This window comes from Eptatretus burgeri, chromosome 2, assembly GCF_056783735.1.
Source record: "Eptatretus burgeri isolate ZD-2024b chromosome 2, Ebu_testis_v1, whole genome shotgun sequence".
Lineage (NCBI taxonomy): Eukaryota > Metazoa > Chordata > Myxini > Myxiniformes > Myxinidae > Eptatretus > Eptatretus burgeri.
The window spans coordinates 5,546,526-5,569,864 of NC_140962.1; the positions used below are offsets into that span (position 1 = coordinate 5,546,526).

Here is a 23,339-nt window from a genome sequence, read left to right on the forward strand (position 1 = left end):
TCGTGTCCCCAAAATAAATAACCTGAGGGCTGCGTAACAACCTAAACAAACTCACTCACACGGACGACTTAAATAAAATTGCCGGCGCTAGGACAGACATGCCGGGGGCGCACTCATATTTACAGTACATCTTAACCTTAACTTACAAATTTTACACTAAACCATGGCCCAGGATCACTGAACTCTGCAAAAAGAAAGCAGTTAACAGGGAGCCAGGCTGCTTGCATGCAGTCTCTGGCTCAAAACAATGCAGGTGACAGGGAACGTGGCCGGCTGCTCACACGCAGTCCAAGGCCTTCCCTTTTGAACTGAACGCAGTGAACCACAATGGTGCATGGGCTGCACAAACGCAGTCTCCGTGCCAGCTCAAGTGGCACACGCAATGAACACAACGAATGGATGGACGCAAACACGGTGCCCGGGCCGCCACTGCAGGCCCGTGTTGTAGCTGCCAACAGGGCAGTTCTCGCAGCTTGCAAACTGTTGCTTTCTGATCCTGGCGCACATGGCAATGAACAGGGGGGGGGGGGGCAAAGCAAAAATTGAACGGGGCTGGTGAACAGGGGCAGTGGGCATGGCATGGCAAAGGTGATCAGGCAAACACAGCCTGCAGAACAAGGCCGCTGCAGGCAAACACAGCCGGCAGATGAACTGGCCGGCACAGGCCTTGAAGCACAGCAGCTGCAGCCAATCCGACCGGCACAGGCCTTGCAGCACAGCAGCTGCAGACGATCCAGCCGGCACAGGCCTTGCAGCAAAACAGCTGCCGATGAAGTGGGCCGGCCTTTGCCTTGCAGCAACGCAGCCAGCAGATGAAGCTGGCCAGCCTTTGCCGTTCGGTGGAGGTTGGTGGAGGGAGTGCGGTGGTGCTGGCCACTCAGAAGGCGGGCTCAGACCTACCCTACGGTCTCCCTCCCAACCTATCGCCTTTGCCTGTCACTGTCTATACCCACTCCCTTAATTTGTCAAACCCCAATTTAGCCCCAACTTATTTTTTTATTTTTACTTCCCCACTATAAATCGTCCCCTAACCCCCTGTACTGTCCTTGTTCGGCTAACCTATCCTGTCACCTAGCCTACTCCCAACCCCTACATTCCCTTCCCGGAGCGGAATAAGGGAGAGCTCGCGTCCTGTGTCGAGGCCCAACGAAGCCTCAGGATGGCCTCCCCAGAGTTCAGCGATCTATAACCAAAGTGGGTCCAGCGGCCCACAACGAGAGCGAGGGGCTGGATGGTGCGGAGGGGTACACTTCCTATCTACCCTAACCATTTAACTGTTAAACTACCCCGGGGCTTTCAACAAGCGCCTCTCGCTTAAACTATTGGTTCTATAAACCCAGATTCCCGTCGCCTGTGTTGGTGTCCTCACAATTCCGGGCCTCGCCCCCCAATTTTCTTTCCGTGCCCTCACACGGTCTCATGGCTGGGACGCGTGGCTCCCCTTGGCAGGCACGACCCTCTGCCGATTCTCCGACGATGGCACCCCCGGGCACTACACTGCCTCCGAGCCTACCAGCTCCCTAACACCGGGGAGTGCCCCCCATGGCACCTCCCCTGAAACGCACACGTGGCAGGCTGGCTTCCCGGGCCCCTTTCCGAGGGTCACCCGTCCGGAAAAGGTCACCCGTCACCCGTCTGAAATCACTGCCCGGAAAAGCTCACCAAGCCAGGCAGCACTGGGTATCCCCCAATCTACCGCCTCTATCGGGGTAACGACGTGTAGCCCCAGTTAGTATTCTTATGATAAATAAAGTTACGGATAATGCCAATGTATGTGACATAATAGGGTGCATGGATGACACGCATATATGGGCCATATTAGCAGTGTGTGCAAGTTGTCGATGGTATTTTTGTTCAGAATGAGCGTACTATGCGAGACGATGAGGTCTAACAAGTGCCATTCTATTTGTTATTGTGTTCATTGCCTCCTTTGTTTCGGTGAGCTTCATTTTTGTTGCAAATTGACAAATCACCCATAAAACTCCAGCAAAGACCGAGGAAGACTCTAAAACACGAGAACGGCACTCGGTAGACTGCATACCTCCGCCAGGCTGAACAGTTTACGTTTTGTATCCCATTTATGGGCTGAATCTGTATCCAGACCTAAACCAAAATTTAATTGGCTTGTTGTTCTTACCAACCCAACTCCTCCGCCAAGTTTTTCCAGACATAACCCGTCCACAACTTTTTGAAATATTGTTTTTTTGGCCCTATCTCTCACTGGTGAAGAATCGCATGAATAATTAAAAAATTATTGCGTCCAAATCTTCACCAAAATCAAATCAATCCGTCCTTGTCACACACCAAAGCTGTCCACCAAGTTCCGTCCGATTCCGTCCATAACTTTTTGAGATATCCTGCTCACAAACGGGTGAATGCATAACCTCTGTCCACCTTGGTTGGCGAAGGTAATTACATGGTCAACATCGAGATCAAGTACGGGTCATAAAAAGGCAGCTGTTCGGAACAAAACTGACATCTGCATGAGGGCAACAGAATTGCTGGAAATCTGTAATACCAGAGACAATAATAAATTGGTGAAAAGGAGATTGCACAAGTATCATGATGGGTCACACAGCTTTGAAGCTACACCGTTGCTCTTTTGTAAAGCTTAGTTTTATTCTCAAATACTAAACTGACGACTGTGGTCACCTGATAGTTTGCTGATTTATTGTCTCATGGCATGGCCCCTATTTTTATACACAGCGTTGGATTTATTAGCCGTGTCATTTGTAGCGACAGTGATTTTTTTTTTTTAATCACATCTTAATTGCTGGGCTCTTACCTAAGAACCAGAGCACAGAGATGCCATGCTTGTATGTCACCATTGCTGCCAACACTGATGGGAACAAATGGATCAGTGCACTGTGTGTTTTACATCAACAAACTGGCATTTGTACATGGACAAATGTAACAAAGTCCAAAAATTACAAATCTTAAAAAAAAAAAAATATTTTGGAGTTTGAAAATAAACCCTTCATGGAAAGAAGAGCATGCCACCCAACAACAATTTTGCCAATCCAATCGGTAGAATGAAGAACTTTTTTTTTTCAAATTTGTGAAGGCTAGTATCTATCTTTGTCAGCAGACAGGTATAGCAATGGATGAAATCAACAGAATAGTGATTGAGGTATGGTAACCACTGTGGAAAGAAATGAGAAGCTGGTGTTTTGGGTGTTAACCTTTCGTCGGAGCAGAGGGGTTAAAGCCCTTTTTTTATTCATCTACTGTGTGAAATGTCAGCTTCTCCTTTCTTTCCACAGTGGGTAGCATACCTCGATCAATGTTCTCTTGATTCCATCCGTGAATCCAATTACCGTTGCACATTAAAACTACCCTTATGATTGAATATAAACCATGAATCTATCATAAACTAGAAGGACACTCGGTCGAGTGCGTACCTCCGCCACATAATTCCTGATCCACGAGAACATATCAAGCCCAATACATTTTTGAAATATCATGCTATTTATCGTTTTGGCTCTATCTCTCAATGGTGAAGAAATCGCTGTAAAAATTAAATAATTCTCATATCCATATCTGGATCCGGATCTTCACCAAAATCGAATGAATTCGTCGTGGTCACACACCCAACCTGTCCACAAAATTTAATCCGGATCCGTCCAACTTTTTCAGATCCTGCACATAGACTGACTGACAGAGAGACAGACAGACAAACAGACAGAAAGGGGTGAAAGCATAACTTCTTTCACCTTCGGTGGCAGAGGTAATAACTGGCACAAAGCAATGTGATTAGTGTTCATTGGCCATCATTAATATCCATGCAATGCACCAGCATAATTGAGCAATTATGAATGCTTGAGAAATAATATCGATGGAAACTTCTGGTAGACTTAATATGCTGGTTCATGGATCAACTTGATGAAAATGCTTGAGCGGACTGTCGGGGACTAATTATAATTTGTCAGTTTAACTTCCCTTTCAAGGTGATTTCCTATTTTTTTGTTTTTGTTTTTGTTGGGGATTGGGTGGTAGAAGATTTGCAAACATCTGTGATCAATAAGTGAAAGCTACTGATGGCAGGTGGCGTCATGGGTGAGAGACATGATTGACATTGGGTTTAACAATCATTACTGTAGATGGTTTAAAAATTGAAGCTGCAGCACTGATTATGTTTTTCAGATCTTTTCACCAACCTTTCTACGACATGATTACCTAAGTGGCTGATATTTTGCAAATAATTGATCCTGTATTGTTGAAAGCATTTGAGAAATGGATGAAAGGCTTTCTCCTCCCACCCCACCACGTTTGGTTCTCCAGGAATTCCCTGTACTCACAACGTTCTTCGATGGAGAAATAATAAGCAAGAGTCGCCCGTTTCTGACGAGGAAATGGGATGCAGATGAAGATGTGGATCGAAAACATTGGGTTTGTGTAGCTTTTGATGCTTATCCTATATCACGGATGCATTATTACTGCATATGTAGGGATACCATGGGGGGGGGGGATGCTGCTCGTCAAATGTGTACAAAATAATACATTGAAAAGCTATGATAGAGGGAAGTCATAATTTTTAAAAGCCATATCTTTTATTCTCAAGTATTTTCAGAACTAAGAAGAATGAAATGCATGCCGGAATATATTGCTAAAGTACCAAATTGGGGGATCCCAAAAATCACCATTGTACTTCTTCCGTCACTCAATTTCAGCAGTCAGCCTAGCGCAATTACAATAATGCAAATAGAAGGAAGCTTCAATTGTGTATTTGGTATTGCACTCGCACCATAACATCAAAATAAAAATCTTCACAATAATTCATGGACCGGTGTTTGTGCTTGTTTGTTTGTCACGTTACTCCTCTGACATTTATGAGCTTATTGTATCCAGACTTGCTACATTGGATCAGCATGATCCCATTTAATGTATCGGGGTGTTTTTATCCTTGCTGGTGGTTTTGGAGGGGAGGGGTGATGCAAATTCTCGATGTAAATGTGCATTGTGTAGCGTCGCCTCCAGGTGGGGAAGGGTATTACAAGTCTCCACCATTTACAGTACAGTATTCGTGTCCCCACATTTTCCAGTGCCGTGAGGTGTTTTGAATCTTAAGCAGTAGGTATGTTTTTGCTTCATGTATGTCACCCGGGTTTTTTTTCTGCCTATACACTGCCCAAGTAAAAGTATGTGTAAGAATAACGTGTTGCATGTTTGGAACAAGATCGCCTGAAGGGCGGGTACTCTGCTCGTATTTAATGGATGAAATATAAACATGCGGAAGTACATTCAAAGTACACCGCCCGCATGCCAAATAAATAAATAACATATTCTCCAGCACGACATCGCCGGGGCACCCGGCGATGCCGCCGTGCAGTACCTAGAGATTGAATTGGGAGGGAGCAGTGTACAATAATTAATTGATTAATTGCATAATTTAAATATATAGTAATCGTAAAATAATTTCTTAATCAATTGGCGAATAGCATATTAAAAGTACTACTGTTTCATTGGAATCTGTAAATTTTTTGGAAATTAATTAATTAATAGATAAATCAAAAATACCCTTTATAGGCAAATCACTTGTTCATTGTCGTGTCCAAATATCAGCTTCCTCGCTCAAAAGGTTCCTGAAATATTGCCCGGATGAGAAAGAAAATAAATGTCATAAATAAATCTATAATAATTAATCAATTTAATAATAATAAAAAAACAAACCATTTTTGCCAAAGCACATCTTCACTTTTTTCCCCAAATTTCAGCTTCCTAGCTCAAAGGATGGCTGAGATATTTCTCGGACAAACAGAGTACTCCCATCCTTCAGTGCCTGGCGATGACGTCATGCATTGCCTGAATATGGAATTGGGAAGGAGTGGTTTCCAACAATCTAACCACAATACACCAAAGCCGTTGAACATCATTTACGCATGTGCAGACTGAGTAATTCTGCTGGAAACATCTCTGCCGTAATTTGTTTACAGAAAGTTTTACATTTTAATTTTTTTTTTATTTCAGTCATGACCTGTGAATTTGTTTTTGTCTGAATTATCATAAATATCAACTTTGCACGTTATTAGCCTATTGTAAGCAAAGCAATAAATAGTCAACACAAGATTTTAATATAATTTTGAGGATCACGGAAGATCATGGTGATAGAGGGGAAAGGAATCAAACTGACAGTGGGGAAGTGTGGACACATATGGACAAAAAAAGGTAAAGGGATGGTTGGATTGACAAGGTGTGATATGTCATCCAAATTAATTAAATGCAATACAGTAAACCCTCCAAGCTTGGTGTTGGCTTAGTGGTTAGGGTGGCGGCTTGGGATCCCAGGGTCCTGAGTTCAAGCCCCGTTGGCTGCTGAATTAACACCAGGGGGTTGACTCAGCCTGTCATCCATCTGAGGTCGGCGAAGTGAGTACCAGTGTACTGGTCCCGGTGTATGCCCCGGTTAGAATAGGTGTACCATATCCCTGTGTGTCATAAGAGGCGACCAGGGTTGGCGTCAGGAAGGGCATCCGGCCATAAAACATTGCCTCAAGAAAAAGCCTAACCCCTTCACAGCAGGGAAAAATGGCTGTAAAAACGGTCATACAGTAAACCCTCCAATATCGTGGGATTTCATTTCGACCAATCATGGTTTTTGAGCTGAGATGGGTTATCGTTTGCGTCCGTGCGTGAGCGATTACCTCACATTACGAGCCTCGTGGAGTTTCTCACGCACCGTTTTTAATGAGCCCAAATGTAAAGTGATGGACAACATGAGTTGTACCAAAAGGCAGAGCAAGGTTATGATGTTGGACGAAAATATTGAGGTGTTACAGAGGAGGTAGTGCAGGAAGTGGTGAAAAGGAGGATGCTTGGAAGAGGATAAGAGAAGATCAAGGATTTGGGGGAGGCAACCGGATGTGGGATTGCTGCACTTGTATGGGCAGAAGCAGAAAGCAGCAAGAAAATAACCCAGGTTACGTACATGAAGTAAAAACATGCCCATTGCTCGCGTGGGGCAGCTATATTATAATGATAATAGTTTTATAATGATAATTCATGAATTATCTTAGCTATATAACAATAATACAGTTCATCGTTGTATAGCTCGGATAATTCCAATTGCAATGGGTCACAGGCTGATACCAGAGACCTTAAGCCTAAGGCCGATGCGTACCGTCGCCTTCACAAGGCCCATGACTCTGATCGGTTCCAACCTTTCGATATTTGATCTTTTTCACAGTCACTTCAGTTGTTTTACACTGAAAGGAAAACTTGTATGGAGGGCATGGCGATGGTGAGCATGACAATTCCAAAGATGTCTTGAGCTTACCATGGCTCACAAATTGGGGTGCATTATCAACGTTTTATTCATTTTTCTCAATGCTTGTACAAATCAAAATTCCTTTGTTTGGGAAAGCTGTTTAGTGATTGGTTAAAATGTCCACCAGAAATATCTTTCCTTCGTGAACTTTTAGCGTGTGCGTGTGTGTGTGTACTTGTGTGCATGTATACAGTAGCAGTTAAACATTTCAAAGTCAACAATATTTATTCATTTGATTTTTAAAAAATTATTATATATATATATATATATTTTTTTTTTTTACAGGGCAAGTTTCCTGCTTTCTATCATTACTCCAATACCTTCAATTCGGATGATTTTGATTATGAAGAACTAAAAGAAAGTGATTTTGTGTTCATGAGATGGAAGGTAAGCCTTTGTTTACTCTTCTCTTTGGGTTTGTTGAGGATTTGTCTCGGATGTATGATCGTGATAGTATTATTATTATTATTATTATTTTATGCAGCATTTTATTCATTTTCAGGTTCTCATTTGTTGACATTCTGAATAAGTGTTGTATTATACTTTCTTTTGGAAATAAATGATTAATTACTTTGAAATGACCTTGATAGAAGGGGGTTCCAGTGTAATTCGAGTTTTAATTTTATTTATTTTTAATTTAATTTTTTTTATCTCACTCTCTCTTTCTTTCTTTTTATGTTCCAATATAATTCTGGCGACTGCTGATGAAGTTGCCGGAGGCATTATGTTTTCAGGTTGTACGGCCATCTGTGCTAAATCGCGATATCTAATGAACCGTGGAACAGATTTTCTTCAAACTTGAAAGCAGTATACACTGTGACACAAAGATTATGTGATAAGATTTTGGGATCATTAGGTCAAAGGTTCTTTTTATGTTGTTTACCAATTCATTACTCTTACTCTGAAGGTCTAATGTGCAAAACATCAGCTTCACTGTGCTTCCCATGCCAGTTATTATACTTTTGTTACTTTTCAGGTGATTTGCTCTTGTGCTACTTCAATTGTTTTTTTTGTTTTTTTGCCACTGGATAAGATTCTGCATTTGCTTGACGAGCTGAGCGATTTGTAATGTGGCGATTTCAGATTCAAATTGTAAGCACACTGAAAAAGCAATAGCAAACCACTCATTGTTTGCATTTTTATGGGGCACTGCATTGGTTGCAGTGCCGTGCCACAATAATGATAATGCAAACCAGATAATATCTGTAGATGTCCGAGACTGGATAATTTGAAAAGGTGTTGGTAACATGAAAGACCTAGTTCAAGTTTTTAGAGCCTCACTCATACTTTGATAGCCGTTGTATCGGTGGTACATTGCATTTACAAAACTGTATGTAATAGTATTCCTAAAAATAAAACAATGCTGTTGATTTTAGCATTTCCTCTCCCTCCCCCACTCCACTCCCCAAATCCAGGAACACTTTCTCGTACCAGACCACAAGATCAAAGATATAAATGGAGCATCTTTTGCTGGTTTTTATTACATCTGTTTCCAGAAATCAGCTGCTTCAATCGAGGGTTTTTATTACCATCGCAGCTCTGAGTGGTCAGTCTTTTTCGTAATCTATTGTCTGATTTTGGCAGTGGCACAGGGTGTGACAGCTTTGCATGACAGTCAAACTCATTGGATTATTGCTGACGATAATTGACACTTTTTATTTGACTCTTTTTTTTTATTTTTTTTTATTTTTTTTTATTTTTTATTTTTTTAACTTCAATAATTTTAACTTGGGAATCTTGCACCTCCTCCCTCTCCCCCTTAACTGATCAATGATGAGAGTTTCAAAAATTGTGTCAACCTTAATTTTACTCGATTTACAATGGACAATATGCAATTTCACAGTTTGTAATGATGGTTTGATTTGAATTTCTGCTTTTGCTTTTCTTGTGACAGGTTTCAATCCCTGACGCTAAACCATGTTCCCGAACACAGTGTTCCCATCTATGAATTTCGATGAATGACGACATCGAAGATGCTGTTCTATTTTTCGCACTCTCTTTGGTGGATTGAAAACCAGGCCCAGCCATTTAGCACCTTCGTTTCTGTTTATTTTGTTTTAAGTTTTTATTTTTGGTGGTTGATTCGATTACTTTTTCTTTTTTAAGTATGCAAAAGCAAATGGCACTTGATACATAGTTTTGACATTGACTTTTTTTTTGTCTGTAAATGTCAAGTTTATTGTGGGATATATGATTACTACCTGAGGAAATGGATAGATTTTTATTTTGTGGGATAGAAACAGTTCAGCTTCAGAAAAATAAGCTGATGTGCATTTATTAGTGGAAAAAAAACTGCTTTGGATATGAAAACAAAACGGCGGCTTTGCGTAGTAGTTTCGGAGATAACTTTTTAAATCATTGTTAAGACGATCAATTTTAAGTCATTTTATCCAGGGATTTTGTATTTTGAAATGGTCTCAGCAGTGAGATTAAGACAAAATAACTGTAGGCTTTAATCAATTTAACTTTCATCCTGAAAAAAAGTATCCTTTTTTTTTAACAAAGTTAAATTTTGGTAAAATAATCCTGCATTTCAATTTGAATGGAGAAGAAGTTTGTGTGATCTCGTTGCCCTCAAACTTTATCCACACTCTCTCTCTCTCATCACTGTGTCATTATTGGTGTTGGTTGTAATTGCAGCATTCATCTTCTTGATTTTTCACATTAGTTGCCTGATTGAGCCGATTGTGTATGGTCGTGTGTGTAAGACGTTGAGATTTGATTTGGGACTTGTACTGATTTTTGAGCATTGCATAATGTGGATTCGTACCGTATAGCATTGATTTGGATTGTAGTGATTTTGGGTTCTTTTGAAGTAGATATCTGCCATTTCTTTAGATGTGAGTTGTTTAAAGATGGCAATTGATGTCTGTTATGTTGTACAAAGGTGACGTGCCAGTGGTTGTAACACCCAGTTTGTAATCTGGGGTTTGAGTTTGATATACTACAAAGATCTTCTGTGATAGCTTAGCAAATTGTGACAGTGCTGCAAGATCCTCACATAATGTCCTGGCAACATCACTATCATTTATTAATTCAGGTATGCATTTATTTTGTTCCTCACATTTTTTTCCTCCTTGTGCAGCCACCTCATGTCCTCATTTTTGATTTTGGTACTTTGTCCCATGTTAAATATTACCATAAACAGGGCAATCAAAATATATTTTTTGTTGTTTTTGTTCTTATTGTTGTTGTTGAAAATATAATGTGATTGTTCAAATATCCTGATTGCAATAAGGTATGAATTTTTTTTTATTATTTTGAATTTTGAATTTTTTTTTCCTTTTTATGATGGTTTTGCTCTGAGAATATTTGATTCATAAACTCTGATCTACGAAAATATGTCATGTGGTTTGGAGAAATTAAGTTTCATTATGGGCTGTTTCAGCAGCCAGGCCTGGCTGCCTTGATTTCACAAACATGTTTTCTGCGTGTGCTAATGTCCTGCACAAGCAAACGGTTTACACGACAGCTTTATGCAGTGTATTGATCGTGATATTTGTTAAAATGTAAATTGCAGTTTATAAAGCTTTGTATATTTTGTAACTATGCACATTCTTGCAATGGAGATATTTTCCTACAAAAAAAAATAAAAAAAGAACTGTCCGTGTCTTTAATATATATATATTTGTACACAATGGGTCGTATCGCTGAAAATGTATTACGTGGAATTGCATTCTCATAATTTCTGGAAGGGGTTGATGGAAGATGGGTGGGGGGGGGGGAGGTCAGGTCAATACTGTTTGAACATGGATATAAGCAGTTTATTGTTACTTTTATTACTATCCTTTGCCATATTTAGAGTTAAAGTGCATTTTTGCTGGTATCAACTTGGTCATTATTTGATCAAAATGTCAGAAGATATAATTGGACAGTCATATCTTTTTGGGGTTAAATTTTGAACACTGCCAATTGTAATTCAAGAGGATGCTATAACTATAGCTGCAAGTTATTTGGTGAGCAGGTGAAACGTATTTTTGTTTGCAGAGCTGTATATATCAAGTCCTTATCGTGAACCTGAAACAAATTTTCCTCTTCACAATTTAAGAATCGATAGCTGTGCTTACTCCAAACCTCCTTTTTGATTCTCCACCCGATTTGTACGACTTGAGAGTGAGCCCCCTTGTGCAGACATCTCACTCTCCAACAGCCCTTCCCATTTCATTAGTAGCATGTGCCACCTTACTCCCGACATGTGTAACCGTGAGATCACTGATGACATATCCCCATGTATATTTCATGAGGAAGTTGGTGAGACAGATACAGTAGGCAGATGATGTTACTTTTTTTTGAACTTCCCTATAGGTTGCAGATGGGGTTTCCTTCACTCTGGTAGGTGTTATTTTGTGGCTTATTCATGTGCAGTCACTCGCGAAGGCGAGTGACCATCTTTTAGAAGAAAATACTTTGTACTTTTGCTGTATTGTTAAAGAAGCATTGTAGGTGAATGGCTACTTTGGATCATGAAGATGTTTATGCTCGTCTTTGTGGGTGATGTGGATGTTTGCGAGCTGGTTTGTCTCTTTCAATGATAAAACTCAGCCTGAGGCCCCATGTATATTTGTACAAGTACAATTGTGAGCTGAACTGTATAAACCTTTCAAAGCTGTGGTATGAGTTTCTGCTTTGACCGTTTGTTCTTGTGAGATTTGGTCTTCATTAAATCCTCAACTGCTCAAGTTTGTGATGACAGACTGGAACTCCAGTGTTTGCATGAACTTTAAAATATTTGCAAGATGAACAACTTGTTGAAGATGCACAATCTAACATTTGAAGAGTGCTGAACGAGATTTGGAATAAAATTTGAATCCTTTAACTTTTTTTCTGTCATCTAGTTATTTTGGAAAGACCATCGATGTCGTCTACAACTACGAGTAGTGAAAACGATTCGGAAGATACTAAGAGTACTGAAGGATCAGATGAGAGCACAAAGAGCATTTGCAGTTTTTCAACGTCTTCAAGTGACGTATTAAGTGAGCCAAAGATTCAAAATGAATGCAATCCTACAGATAGCCCTTGGCAGTCAAAGTCCAAACTGCAACTGCCTACCGAAGAAAATGACTGTGCAACACTTGTGATAGTGAAAGAAAAGAGAAGGGTTTATAAGCCTAGATTCGCTGGTACATTGAAGAATGTCGATATGAAAGGTTCTTCAATCCGAGAAAGGAGCAGGAAAAATTCAAGTAAAGATGGGACAAAAGCAAAGAGACCAGTGGTTTTATCCAATGTCGAGTTGGATATTGACGAGTCAGAAAGTGATATCTCTGGAACTACGAGTTCTATAGAAAGTATGGGAACAGCAATTGACATCGAGTGTGATGTGACAAAGCAGTGCAAGGAAAGCAGCACGGTTAAGAAAGGAAAGCACCCCGTGAAGAGTGCCATGCCTTTGAAAACTGCCTCCACTCGATGTACAAATTGGAAGCCGATCAAAAGTGAGACTTTGGCATCAAATGAAACAAAGATGAGTCGGAAAAAAAGGCTTTCAGTAAAAAAGAAAGGTTTGGTGACAGGACGAGAGGTAAATCAGGAGATGACAGACCAAGAAACGGAGAACAAAGTAGAGCTTAAAAAACGGTCCGCAACTGGATTACTGGAAAATGAGGTGCACTTTATAAAGAAAGAAGTAGAACAAAAGAATAAAATCAAGTCACCTTTGCCAATTCCATTTGAAATGAAAATTGAGAAAGAAACAGCATGGCAACCACTAATGAGACGAAACAAACACTTGCGTGGTGTCACAAAAGCCATGGTCCACGAGCATAAAATGAAAGAAGTTTCAACAATACCAAGTTCTCTTCGCTCAGAGAAAACAGAAAAGGCTGCAACTGATGGGTGTGAGGTCAAGAAGATTGCTAGAACATCCAGGGTTGATGCTTCTTGTGCATCTAGGTCAGAGCTATATTTGCAAAGAGACAAAGAGATTAATTTTTGTGAAGTCATGGATGTACTCTCATTGCAGAAGGGTGAAACAGTAAAACCTAAACTATTACGGAAACCGAAGAATCTGCGCAACACCTCAAGACTCCTCATTCATATGAAGAATAAACACAGTGAGAAAGAGAAATCTCAAGGCCAATCATTCGAGGAAGTGAATACTCCACAAAAAGTCATTGGTCGTTCATTTGATGCTATGGAGTCCAAGTTATTGCTAAAATCCTCCAAAATGCATAAAAGTGAGAAATTCACTAAAACCAGGCTTGAGGACTTTGGAGAACCAGAGGGTATACTTGCTGAAACAACTCCACAAATGCAGAGGGACAGAGTGATGAAAGGACGCACTCCTCTAAGCAAGGTAAGATATCTGATGGGACTCAAGTGCAGACCCAAAAATGACTCAAGAAACAAGAATAGAGAAGCTGGGTCAAGTCATCAGGAGGTGAAAGGAGACATGAAAAAGGCTGGTAGAGGAACATTAGTAAATACTGTAAAGGAAGTGAGACGGATGAAAACTGTACCGGAAAATAAAAGTCAGGTCATGAGAAAAGGAGTCTTTGCTCAGCTTGAGGGCTGGATTAGAAGGCGGTTGGGTGCAGAGCGAAAGGGACAAAGAGAGCTTGTCAAAGCAACAGCAGCAGTGGGCACATCTGGGTGGCTGATGAAGGCAGTGAGAAGAAGACGAAGACGCCGACAACGACCGCAAGGAAATTCACCTGCACAAACAGAGAATGCAGTTAGCTTCGTTTCTGGACAATCTACATTTGGTAGCAATGCTACGAAAAAAGCTGACCAGAAAGAATTGCTTGCTGAATGCAGCAGGAACTCGAAGAGTACCTTAGAGGAAGCACCAGCCTCTCAAAACGAATTCCCATCCAATAACAGCAGATTTGCTGTTGTCTTTCCTCGGGTTCAAAATGCCTTAAAGGTGCGACCAATTCAGACCTTTCAAGTTCCAACATCACCACTTCATTGGTCTGTTTCTGCTACCCAGAGCAGTAACTGTCATCCACTGCCTGCCCCTGTGATTCCCAATTTGATGCGCTGGACCTTTGACCCGCAGGCCAATGCTGACTCAGACTGCTGGGACATAGAGGAAGAGGAGTTCACTTTCCAGGTACCAAATAATTATTGATGTGATTATGAAATGTATTTCATGCTTTGGTTTATAACAAACAAATGTAAGCCTCAAAGGTTTGGTTGTTATGACATTACCATGTTTGGTTTCATGACTAATTCCACATGCAAATGGCATTAATTGAAAATGAATGATTCATTTTTGTCGAGTGTCTGCGACTAAACCGGCCCCCCAAACTCGGTCTTCCTGATGAGGAGGGTGTATGGATATGGACACCTCGCAGGTCTAAAAACAAAACCTGTCAAAGGGCGGAGGAGCTCCTTCTGAGCCAACAGCCATCCAAATCTGGTGCCCAACTGCATCTACGGACGTCGTGCTGCAGTGGGTTACCAGTACTTGGAGGTTGGTGGCAGGATTTGCACTCTGGCCACCAGAAAACACTTCACTTCACAAAAACACACTAAGTGGTGGGGTGGTGCTGAGGTGTCTTCCACCAGACTGCGGTCCCCTCGGGTTATTCTGAGGTGGTCCTTTCAGGTGGGTGCTTGGAACGTCCGAATCCAAATAGATGGGGATGGACTAGGCATCTGCCTGGGGGATGGCAAGACTGAGGCCCCTAGAGTACCGGCGGAAAATGGATGCAGTTACACGCTGTGGCGCATGGTCCCCATGTATGTATGATTCATTTTTGAAGAGTGCAATTTACAGATAAAAGTCCAATGTGTGTTTTGATAACTGGGCTCTGCAATTCAAAGATGTTGTTATGTTCATGGGAAAAGATTGACACACCCTCGCTCCTCCCTGTGCTGTATCGATGGAATGGAAATTACTACTGTTCGTGCAGAAGGGTCCTCCTTGAGAGAAGTGGGCTTTGTAGCTCTATCTGCGTGTGAGGCATTTGTCACATTTTGAGCCACTGCTTATCTAATAAGCCAGTATTAGCCTGTCATACACCCCATTTTTTATCTCCTGCCCCTCCGACAAGGTCGGAGACGGGAACATTTAAAATGAGCTCTCTCCGTCTGATCGATTATCTGTCCATGTACTTTTGTCTTTGATATTGTTCCGGGCCAGGTATCGGCTGCGAGCACGACCGCTAGGTGGAGCAGTAGGGTCGATTCTACCGAACACCCGGAATCTCGATCGTACCTTTCGGAAAACTCCAAGGGTACGGGTCCCTTACCGGACCGTGAATCGTCAATAATTCCACCATGTGGTGCAGGGTTATTTGCCAAACTTCAAAATACTTAGAGACCCACGTGGCGAGCTGCCGAGTATTCACACCCTCGACGGCACGTGTACGGGACGAGCCGTATGCGTGCTTGACCCGAGCGGATGGTCACCGAGCTTCCGTCGGTCCCAAATGTACACCACTACGGCAACAATGGCCTTCTTTAATTCTCCCAACACGCACCGCATTAAACCAATGAAGAAAACACAAAAACGAGCTGATACATTTAACACATGGATATTTATTTACATTGGGTGGGGAAGGAACGCATAAGAGCAGAGTTAAACCGACTAAAGCAAGGAAAATAATGTACAGCGAAGGCACTTATTCGGCCAGAGCGAGGTGAAGGTGAGGGTGATGCTGGTGTTGTAGAACATTTATGGATGTAATAATAAAAACCCTGACTATCAAAATAACTCCACAGCGCATGAACATTTAATTACCCATTAAACAAGGGACGGGGAGCTATCTATCCACATTTACTTATCAAAATAACTGAGCTATTGGACCTGTATGTTGAGTGCTCATGGCTTCCAGATTTGTAACAATATTTCAAAAGCCGTTGACCATTTCGCTTTCATGTTGTAGATATCTATTCCTCATGACATTATCCCAACTTGATTCGATCACGTTGGTGATTGGCTGAATTTTGTTGACATGGCAACCATCTTTTTGGTTTGTGTACATGATATTTTTAAGATGTCCAAGATTTAGCTTTCATATTACACAGATCTAGAGTATCAGCTCCTTGTTATCTTCACCAGAGGAGAGGGAATTGCATTTGGTCCATTTGTTTGTCTGTTTGTTAGCACAGAACTTTAGTGTTTTTCTCCGCAACCACATGTCGTATTGACACAATTTTCACCATAGGAGCAACGACTGATGAATGTTTTCATAATTATGACGTCATAGGTCATGTGGTGTGGCAGCCATGTTGAAAAAGCGGGAAAAATTTGGAAACTCCATCTGAAACCGCACCAAGGAAAAAAAAAAAAACTAAAATTTAGCACATGGCAAGTACTCCTCATGGGGAATAAGTGATTTATTTTATTTATTTATTTTTTTTAAATGATGTCATGGGTGCCTTTTTTATGGCGTCCTTGCATATGCAGAACGCTACATCCGATCAGTCTGGAACTTTTCGAGGGTCATCTCGGGATAAATTGGTCCATAGAAAAAAACATTGATGTCATCCATCACGTGATTTGGCAGCAATGTATATGTATATATATATATATATATATATATATATATATATATATATATATATATATATATATATATGTATATATATATATATATATATATATATATATATACACAAATATTTTTTTTTAAACCTTCAAAAATTTTCTTCTCTGAAATGGCTGGACAGATCGAGGCAAACATTTATACTTGTGCCTGCCTATCCATGTGGAACAAAATGTTCACACACATCACATCATAGGTCACATGGTTTGGCAGCCATCTTGGATTTACTCCAAAACAAATAAAAATCTTCTCCAGAAAGCCTGGACAGATTTTTTTTTGTATAACTTGTCGAGGCTCGTACGAGTATGAGAGCCAACACATAACGCACAGCGAGGGGGGGGGGCATGAGACGAGAGGGGTGAGAGTCGGAAGGACAAAACACTGGGGAACAGAGACATTAGGAGATCTGTGGAAGGGAGAGGGATGGGGCGGGGAACACGGGGAATACAAAATGGACATTACAGGGACTTTCAGGAAGGAAAGCAGGGAATTTGAAGGAAATGATTTTGGGGTGGATTAACGGGGGTAGAAAAGATAGCAGATTTGGATGAGGGACGATAGGTGGTGGTGAGCAGCTGTTTTGAAGGCCTGGAGGGAGGAATGGGAATGAAAAGTGTGAAGGAGTTTATTCCAAAGGTGGGGAAAAAAGAGGAATGAAAGAGTGAAGGTGAGTAGTGATTCGTGATTTTGGTAGTTTTACCAGACGGGGGTTGTTGGCGGATCTTGAGTGCCCTGCGGAAATGTGGTGGTTACAAATCGCAGACAGAGCCGAGGGGATGGGGGGGGGGTGGTGAGACCGGAGAGGAGACAGTGGAAGACAGAAAGACCACCGACCTGCCTGCGGTGTGCGAGTGAGAGGCCCAAAGTCTCAGCCTTATCGCGGGAGATACCAATCATCCGAAATGCCTTGGTTTCCAAAGAGTGAGGCCGAGAAAGGTGGGAGGCAGGAGCACCAGCCCAGAGGGGAGATCAGTACTCCATCAGGCTGTGGATGAAAGCTTTGTATGTGGTCAAAAACTCAGGTGGGCCAAGGAAGGACTTTGCACGACGGAGGATTCCCAGTCGGCGATTGGCTTTGGAGGCCAGGTTGGAAATGTGGTTTTTCCAGGAAAGATCATGGCAGATAGTGAGACTGCTAATGCAGTCTCCTTGGCTATTGGGCACAATCCTGGAGGGGTCGCCACTCCGACAGTATACCATCATGCTGGCACTCATTTTGCTGACCTCGGAAGGGTGGCAGGTCGATTTAACCCCACTTGGTATAAATTAAGCAGTTGAGCAGCATTTGAACTCAGGACCCTAGGCTCCAAAGACCACCACCCTAACTATTAAGCAAACACCAGGCATATTGGATTTCCAGAGGATTGTTGAGAAAGCAGATGGGGTGGGGGTGGGGTGGGGGAGGTGGTTCCAAACGGTCCTTTTGAGAGGCTTCGTGAGAGTGTGAGATTTGTCCGGATTGAAAGACATGTTCCACGTGTCGGACCAGTTTGTGATTTGACCCAGATCTGCAGAGAGCGAAGAAGCTGCTGCTTGCCGGTCTGAGGGATGACAGATGGTACCGCAGAGGGTGGAGTCATCAGCAAAGAGATAAAGAGGATTTTCCAGAGGGTTGGAGATATCACTGATGAAAACCAGAAAATGAACAGGGCCCAGAATGCTGCCTTGAGGAACTCCAGCCTGGACAGGAAGAGGGGATGAGAGAACTCCATTTAGGGCCGCACATTGACTGCGACAGGAGAGGAAATCTGCGAGCCATGAGTGGAGACGGCCTTGGATACCATCGGAAGAGAGTTTGGTGAGCAGGGCAGGGTGCCAGACCTTGTCAAAAAGCACGCGATATGTCTAGGGATACGGCTCTGATTTCATCTCTGGCATTGTGGATCTCCATCCATTGTTGGGAGAGCAGAAGCAGCATATCCAGGGTAGAGTGACCTGGTTTGAAACCAAATTGATGATCGGAAATCAAGTCATTGGAGAAGCGGAAGGATTTAATGTCTGAAGCAATAATGGATTCCATAACCTTGCTGATGATTGGGAGAAGGCTAATTGGTCTGTAGTTGCAGGGATCTGTTTTTGCACTTTTTTTGTGCAGAACGGTAATGTTTGCTGATTTCCAAGCAGATGGTAGATGATCTTGAGCAAATGAGAGGGTGAATTGAACAGAGGGAGGGTGAGCAAGAGCAGAGGAGCAGGTTTGTAAGACACGTGGGCTGATACCGTCTTTACCGGTTGCAGAATCTGAGTCGAGGTTTGACAGCAAGCTCTCCACCTTGTCAGGTGAAAAGGACACAAGGTCCAGGGACAGTTAGGTGTGACTGGGTAAGGAGAGTAGAGAAAGTGATGGGTTTTGGACAAGATTTTAATGCAAACACTGAGTTTAGACATTCAGCCTTTTCACGTGCGGTATCGGCAGCACAACCATTTGAGGTAAGGGAGGGGATGGAGGGGGAACATACACCAGAAACAGATTTGATGAGACACCTCCAGGATTTTGAGGAGGGAGAGAGGTTTGAGAGTTCAGACTTGAGCTTAGAAAGCTGTTGTTTTCTGGCATTACTCGAGAAATCATTACACACTTGTTCCGAGCTTTATGGAAGGACCTGAGATTACCCTCAGTTGGGTTTGTTTTCCATGAGGCAAAGGCAAGTTGCTTCATGCCAACTGCCCCGCCACAAGCTTCAGTGTACCATTGGCAGGAGGACGGGTAGGACAACTGAAGGCAAGATGGGATAAATCTGTGCATGAGAGAGAGCAAATTTATTTGAAAGAATTCCCAGGATGAGTTGATGTTTGGAGAAAATAGCGATGGGAGACCAGTCTAGAAGTTTGATCGCTGCTTGGAGACCCTGCTAGTCGGCTTGATTGAAATGCCAGACTCGACGGTGCTGAGGTGGTTCTCTGATAACAGCCAGAGAGATGTCTACTTTGACAAGGACGTGGTCAGAAGAACCGATTGGGGGTGGAGGAAGAACAGTGGATATTTTCAGGGAAATTTGTCAAATGAGATCCAGAAGAGATGGAGTACCATTGGTTGAGATCCGGGTACGGAAGTTGACCGATTGAGTCAGTCCCAATGAGTCGCAGAAAGCTTTTGCTGAAGTGCCATGACAGGTGAGAGAGGTACCCACACCTAGCCAACTGGCGTGATGACAATTGAAGTCACCACATATGAGGAAGAGAGTGTTTGGATGAGAAGATAGAAGTTGGTCCACGTTTTCGGATCGTGAAGTGTAAATGGAGTTATCACTGTTTGGTGGATGGTACAGCACACATATAAACATGAGGTGGGAGTGGAGGGGCTGTTCATGGAGGTGGGAGTGGAGGGTCTTGAATGTATATGGAAGAGAAAGAATGTTTATCGAGAGATGAATTTTATTCGAAATTATAAACACTAAATGTTCTCAGTGACTTTTAGTAAGAAAGCTCAAACAGCATTTGATGATAAATATATATATATATATCATGAGTAATGGAATAAATCCATTACCTTATGGGTTTAAAGTACAAGCATAAATAAAAAATTGGGTTGGGGTTTTTAATGGGCTACCACTGCATTATTTTTAATTGATGAATAAATTAATTTATTCCTGAAAATAAAACATACTCTTATTATGACGATTCCATTTGATTAAAGAAATTATCATATGAAAAGGGGGGGGGGGTGAAGCAGTGCTGGATTAACCATTAGGCAGACAAGGCATGTGCCTTTGGGCCAGCCAAAAATTCGGGTCAAAAATTATTTTCACATTAAATATTTGTCTTTTTTGTATTAAATATTTTGTTCTTGAATCAGTTCATCTTTTGTCTGGGGTGCATTTCCATGAGCCCGAGATCTAATTTAACATTTTCAGGCCATTCTCTAAAACTTCAAAATGTACCTTACGGCCAGCCGAGGCTTAATCCGGCACTGGGGCGAAGCCCCGCCAGGGGTTAACTCTGGCCTGGTTAACTCCATTTGATTAATAAAATAAGTTATTGCAATCCTTCTGAGGTTGACAAAATGAGTGTCAGCTCGGTAGTGCACTATGTTGGAGTGGTGATCTGCCCAGGATTGTTCTGAGTAGCCAAAGAGACTGCTTCGGCAGCACCAATGCTCTGCACAGAGTATGCTCCCAATGGATGGATGGAGGTTATATACAGGGGGGGGTTAATGGGCTGCTGCTGCATTATTTTGAATTGATGAATAAAATAAGTTATTCCTGAAAATATAACCAAAACAATTAGTTAAAAAATAATTTTTATATATATATATATATATATATATATTTATATATGTGGTGAATTGTCGTGAATTGAGGGACATGACGCGGGATCACATGTTGTGCATCTCGCGTATAAGGGGAGGTCTCTGCGGCACGAGTGATTGTCCCCGGGGCATTGCTATTGACATCGGCTGTTCACTTGATGCTCGTTAACTGAAGGTGCTCATTGACTGGTGAGAATGGAAATTATATCGAACTCCGTGCTTACGCGGATTGTCTGCAATGATTAACTGCACATGTATACGTTACTGCTTATGTACTCCTAGCTGAACCTGTATTCCCCGGTGTGCCCACAGAAGCGGCTCCAATCAAATGGAATAAAGCCTAAACTCTGAAGGTTCATCTCTCGCTCTCATTTCAATTTATTCCATTTGATTTTCTCGGCTCTCTCAACCAAAGATGGACAAGATCTACAAACCAGAGAGGTTCGACACAGACCCGAACGCGACTGACGCAGAAATGAAATGGTCACATTGGTTCTGCTCCTTCTCACACTATCTGACCATCATCGCGGAGGGAGCTGACAAATTTGCCGCTCTCGTGAATCATGTCTCGCCCAGCGTGTACAGGCTCTTCTCGGGGTGCGACACTTACGAAGCAGCGATCGAGGTGCTGCAGGCGCTCTACGTGAAGCCCAAGAACGAGGTATACATACGACATCTTCTCAACACACGCAAGCAAGCAGCCGGGGAGACAATCGATCAGTTCCTGCAAGCTCTGAATCAGCTGGGAAAAGATGGCAGCTTCCGGGCGGTAAGCGCCGAGGAACACCGAAAGGAAGCGACCCGGGAGGCATTCATCCAAGGACTCAGATCAGCCCACATACGGCAACGCTTACTAGAGAAAGCGCAACCCACTCTTGACAAGGTAGTCGATCAGGCTCGAGCGATGGATACGGCTCAGCAGCAATCTGAGTCATTTGGGACACCGATGCTGCTCATGAACGCTGCTACGATGGGAACCCAAGGAACCCCACTGGCACAGACACAGCCAGACATAGGGGATGGAGAAACACCCGAGGAGCCGGATACCCAGACCTCGTCAAACTCCTCAGCAACTGCTCCGGTTGGTAAATGCTTCTTTTGTGGGTACAAAAGGCATCCTCGTCAAAAATGTCCCGCCAGAGATGCCACATGCATGAATTGCGACAAGAAAGGGCATTATGCCAGGGTATGTAAATCTACTCTAAGGAGAAATAAACCCACTTCTGCGGCTCTCTACTCGCAAAATAAATTGACTGCAGCCTCCCGGGGAATCTATCCAAGGCTATCATCAACGTACGAATTAACGGGCATATGGCTGAGGCACTGATTGATACCGGTAGCTCTGAAAGTTTCGTCAACAGCTCGCTAGTGAAGGGCAGGAAATGGATAATCCACCCGACTGACAATACGGTATGCATGGCCGCCACCTCACTACAATCCCGCGTACGAGGGTACTGCAATGTTGAATTGGACGTAAAAGGGTACACGCATCGGGATGTAAAGGTACTGGTGCTTCGTGATTTGTGCGCAGACGTAATTCTGGGTCATAATGTCCTCAAGCAGCACACGAGCGTCGAAATACCCTTTGGAGGAAGCAAGCCTCGTCTAATTTTAAATGCGTTGACCACCGCGGAGGTGACGTCCCCCCAGCTGTTCGCTAACTTGTCGCCGGTCTGCAAACCGATAGCGATCAAATCGTGGCGATATACCACTGCTGACATGAATTTCATCACTTCGGAAACCAAGCGATTACTGGAGGAGGGAATTATAGAACCGAGCGATTCGCCATGGCACGCACAGGTGTTAGTAACCAGCAGTCAGAACCATAAGAAACGAATGGTTGTCGATTATTCCCAAACGGTCAATCGCTTTACCCAACTCGACGCCTACCCCCTGCCGCGCATAGATGAGATGGTCGAACGCGTGGCCAATTATAAGGTATTCAGTACCATCGACTTGCGAAGCGCCTATCATCAAATTCCCATCCGAGAGGAAGACAAACCTTACACCGCATTCCAGGCAGGGAGGCGCCTCTACCAATTCAGGAGAATACCTTTCGGTGTCACGAATGGAGTAGCTTGCTTCCAACGGGTTATGGACGACATCATCTCAGATGAAAACCTCAAAGACACTTTTGTTTACGTGGATAATGTCACAGTGTGCGGTAGGGATCAGAGGGAACATGATAGGAATCTGGACAGATTCTTGAGCATTGCTAGAAAATATAATCTGACTCTCAACTACGAGAAATGCGTATTCTCGGCAAGGTCAATTGACCTTCTCAGCTACACAATAGCCGACGGCACAATTAAGCCTGATCCTGAGCGAT

General features: G+C 42.7%; 1 protein-coding gene across 1 annotated transcript in view; it reads left to right on the plus strand.

Moving 5' to 3' along the window:
* Window positions 1-9,623, plus strand: part of GID4 (GID complex subunit 4 homolog) — a 33,405-nt gene extending 23,782 nt beyond the window's left edge. The window contains exons 3-6 of the mRNA XM_085861526.1: window positions 4,282-4,389; window positions 7,550-7,651; window positions 8,680-8,810; window positions 9,159-9,623. Coding sequence (XP_085717652.1) covers window positions 4,282-4,389; window positions 7,550-7,651; window positions 8,680-8,810; window positions 9,159-9,222 — 405 coding nt within the window. The 3' untranslated portion in view covers window positions 9,223-9,623. The remainder of the gene's footprint in view (window positions 1-4,281; window positions 4,390-7,549; window positions 7,652-8,679; window positions 8,811-9,158) is intronic.
* Window positions 9,624-23,339: the final 13,716 nt, after the last annotated feature.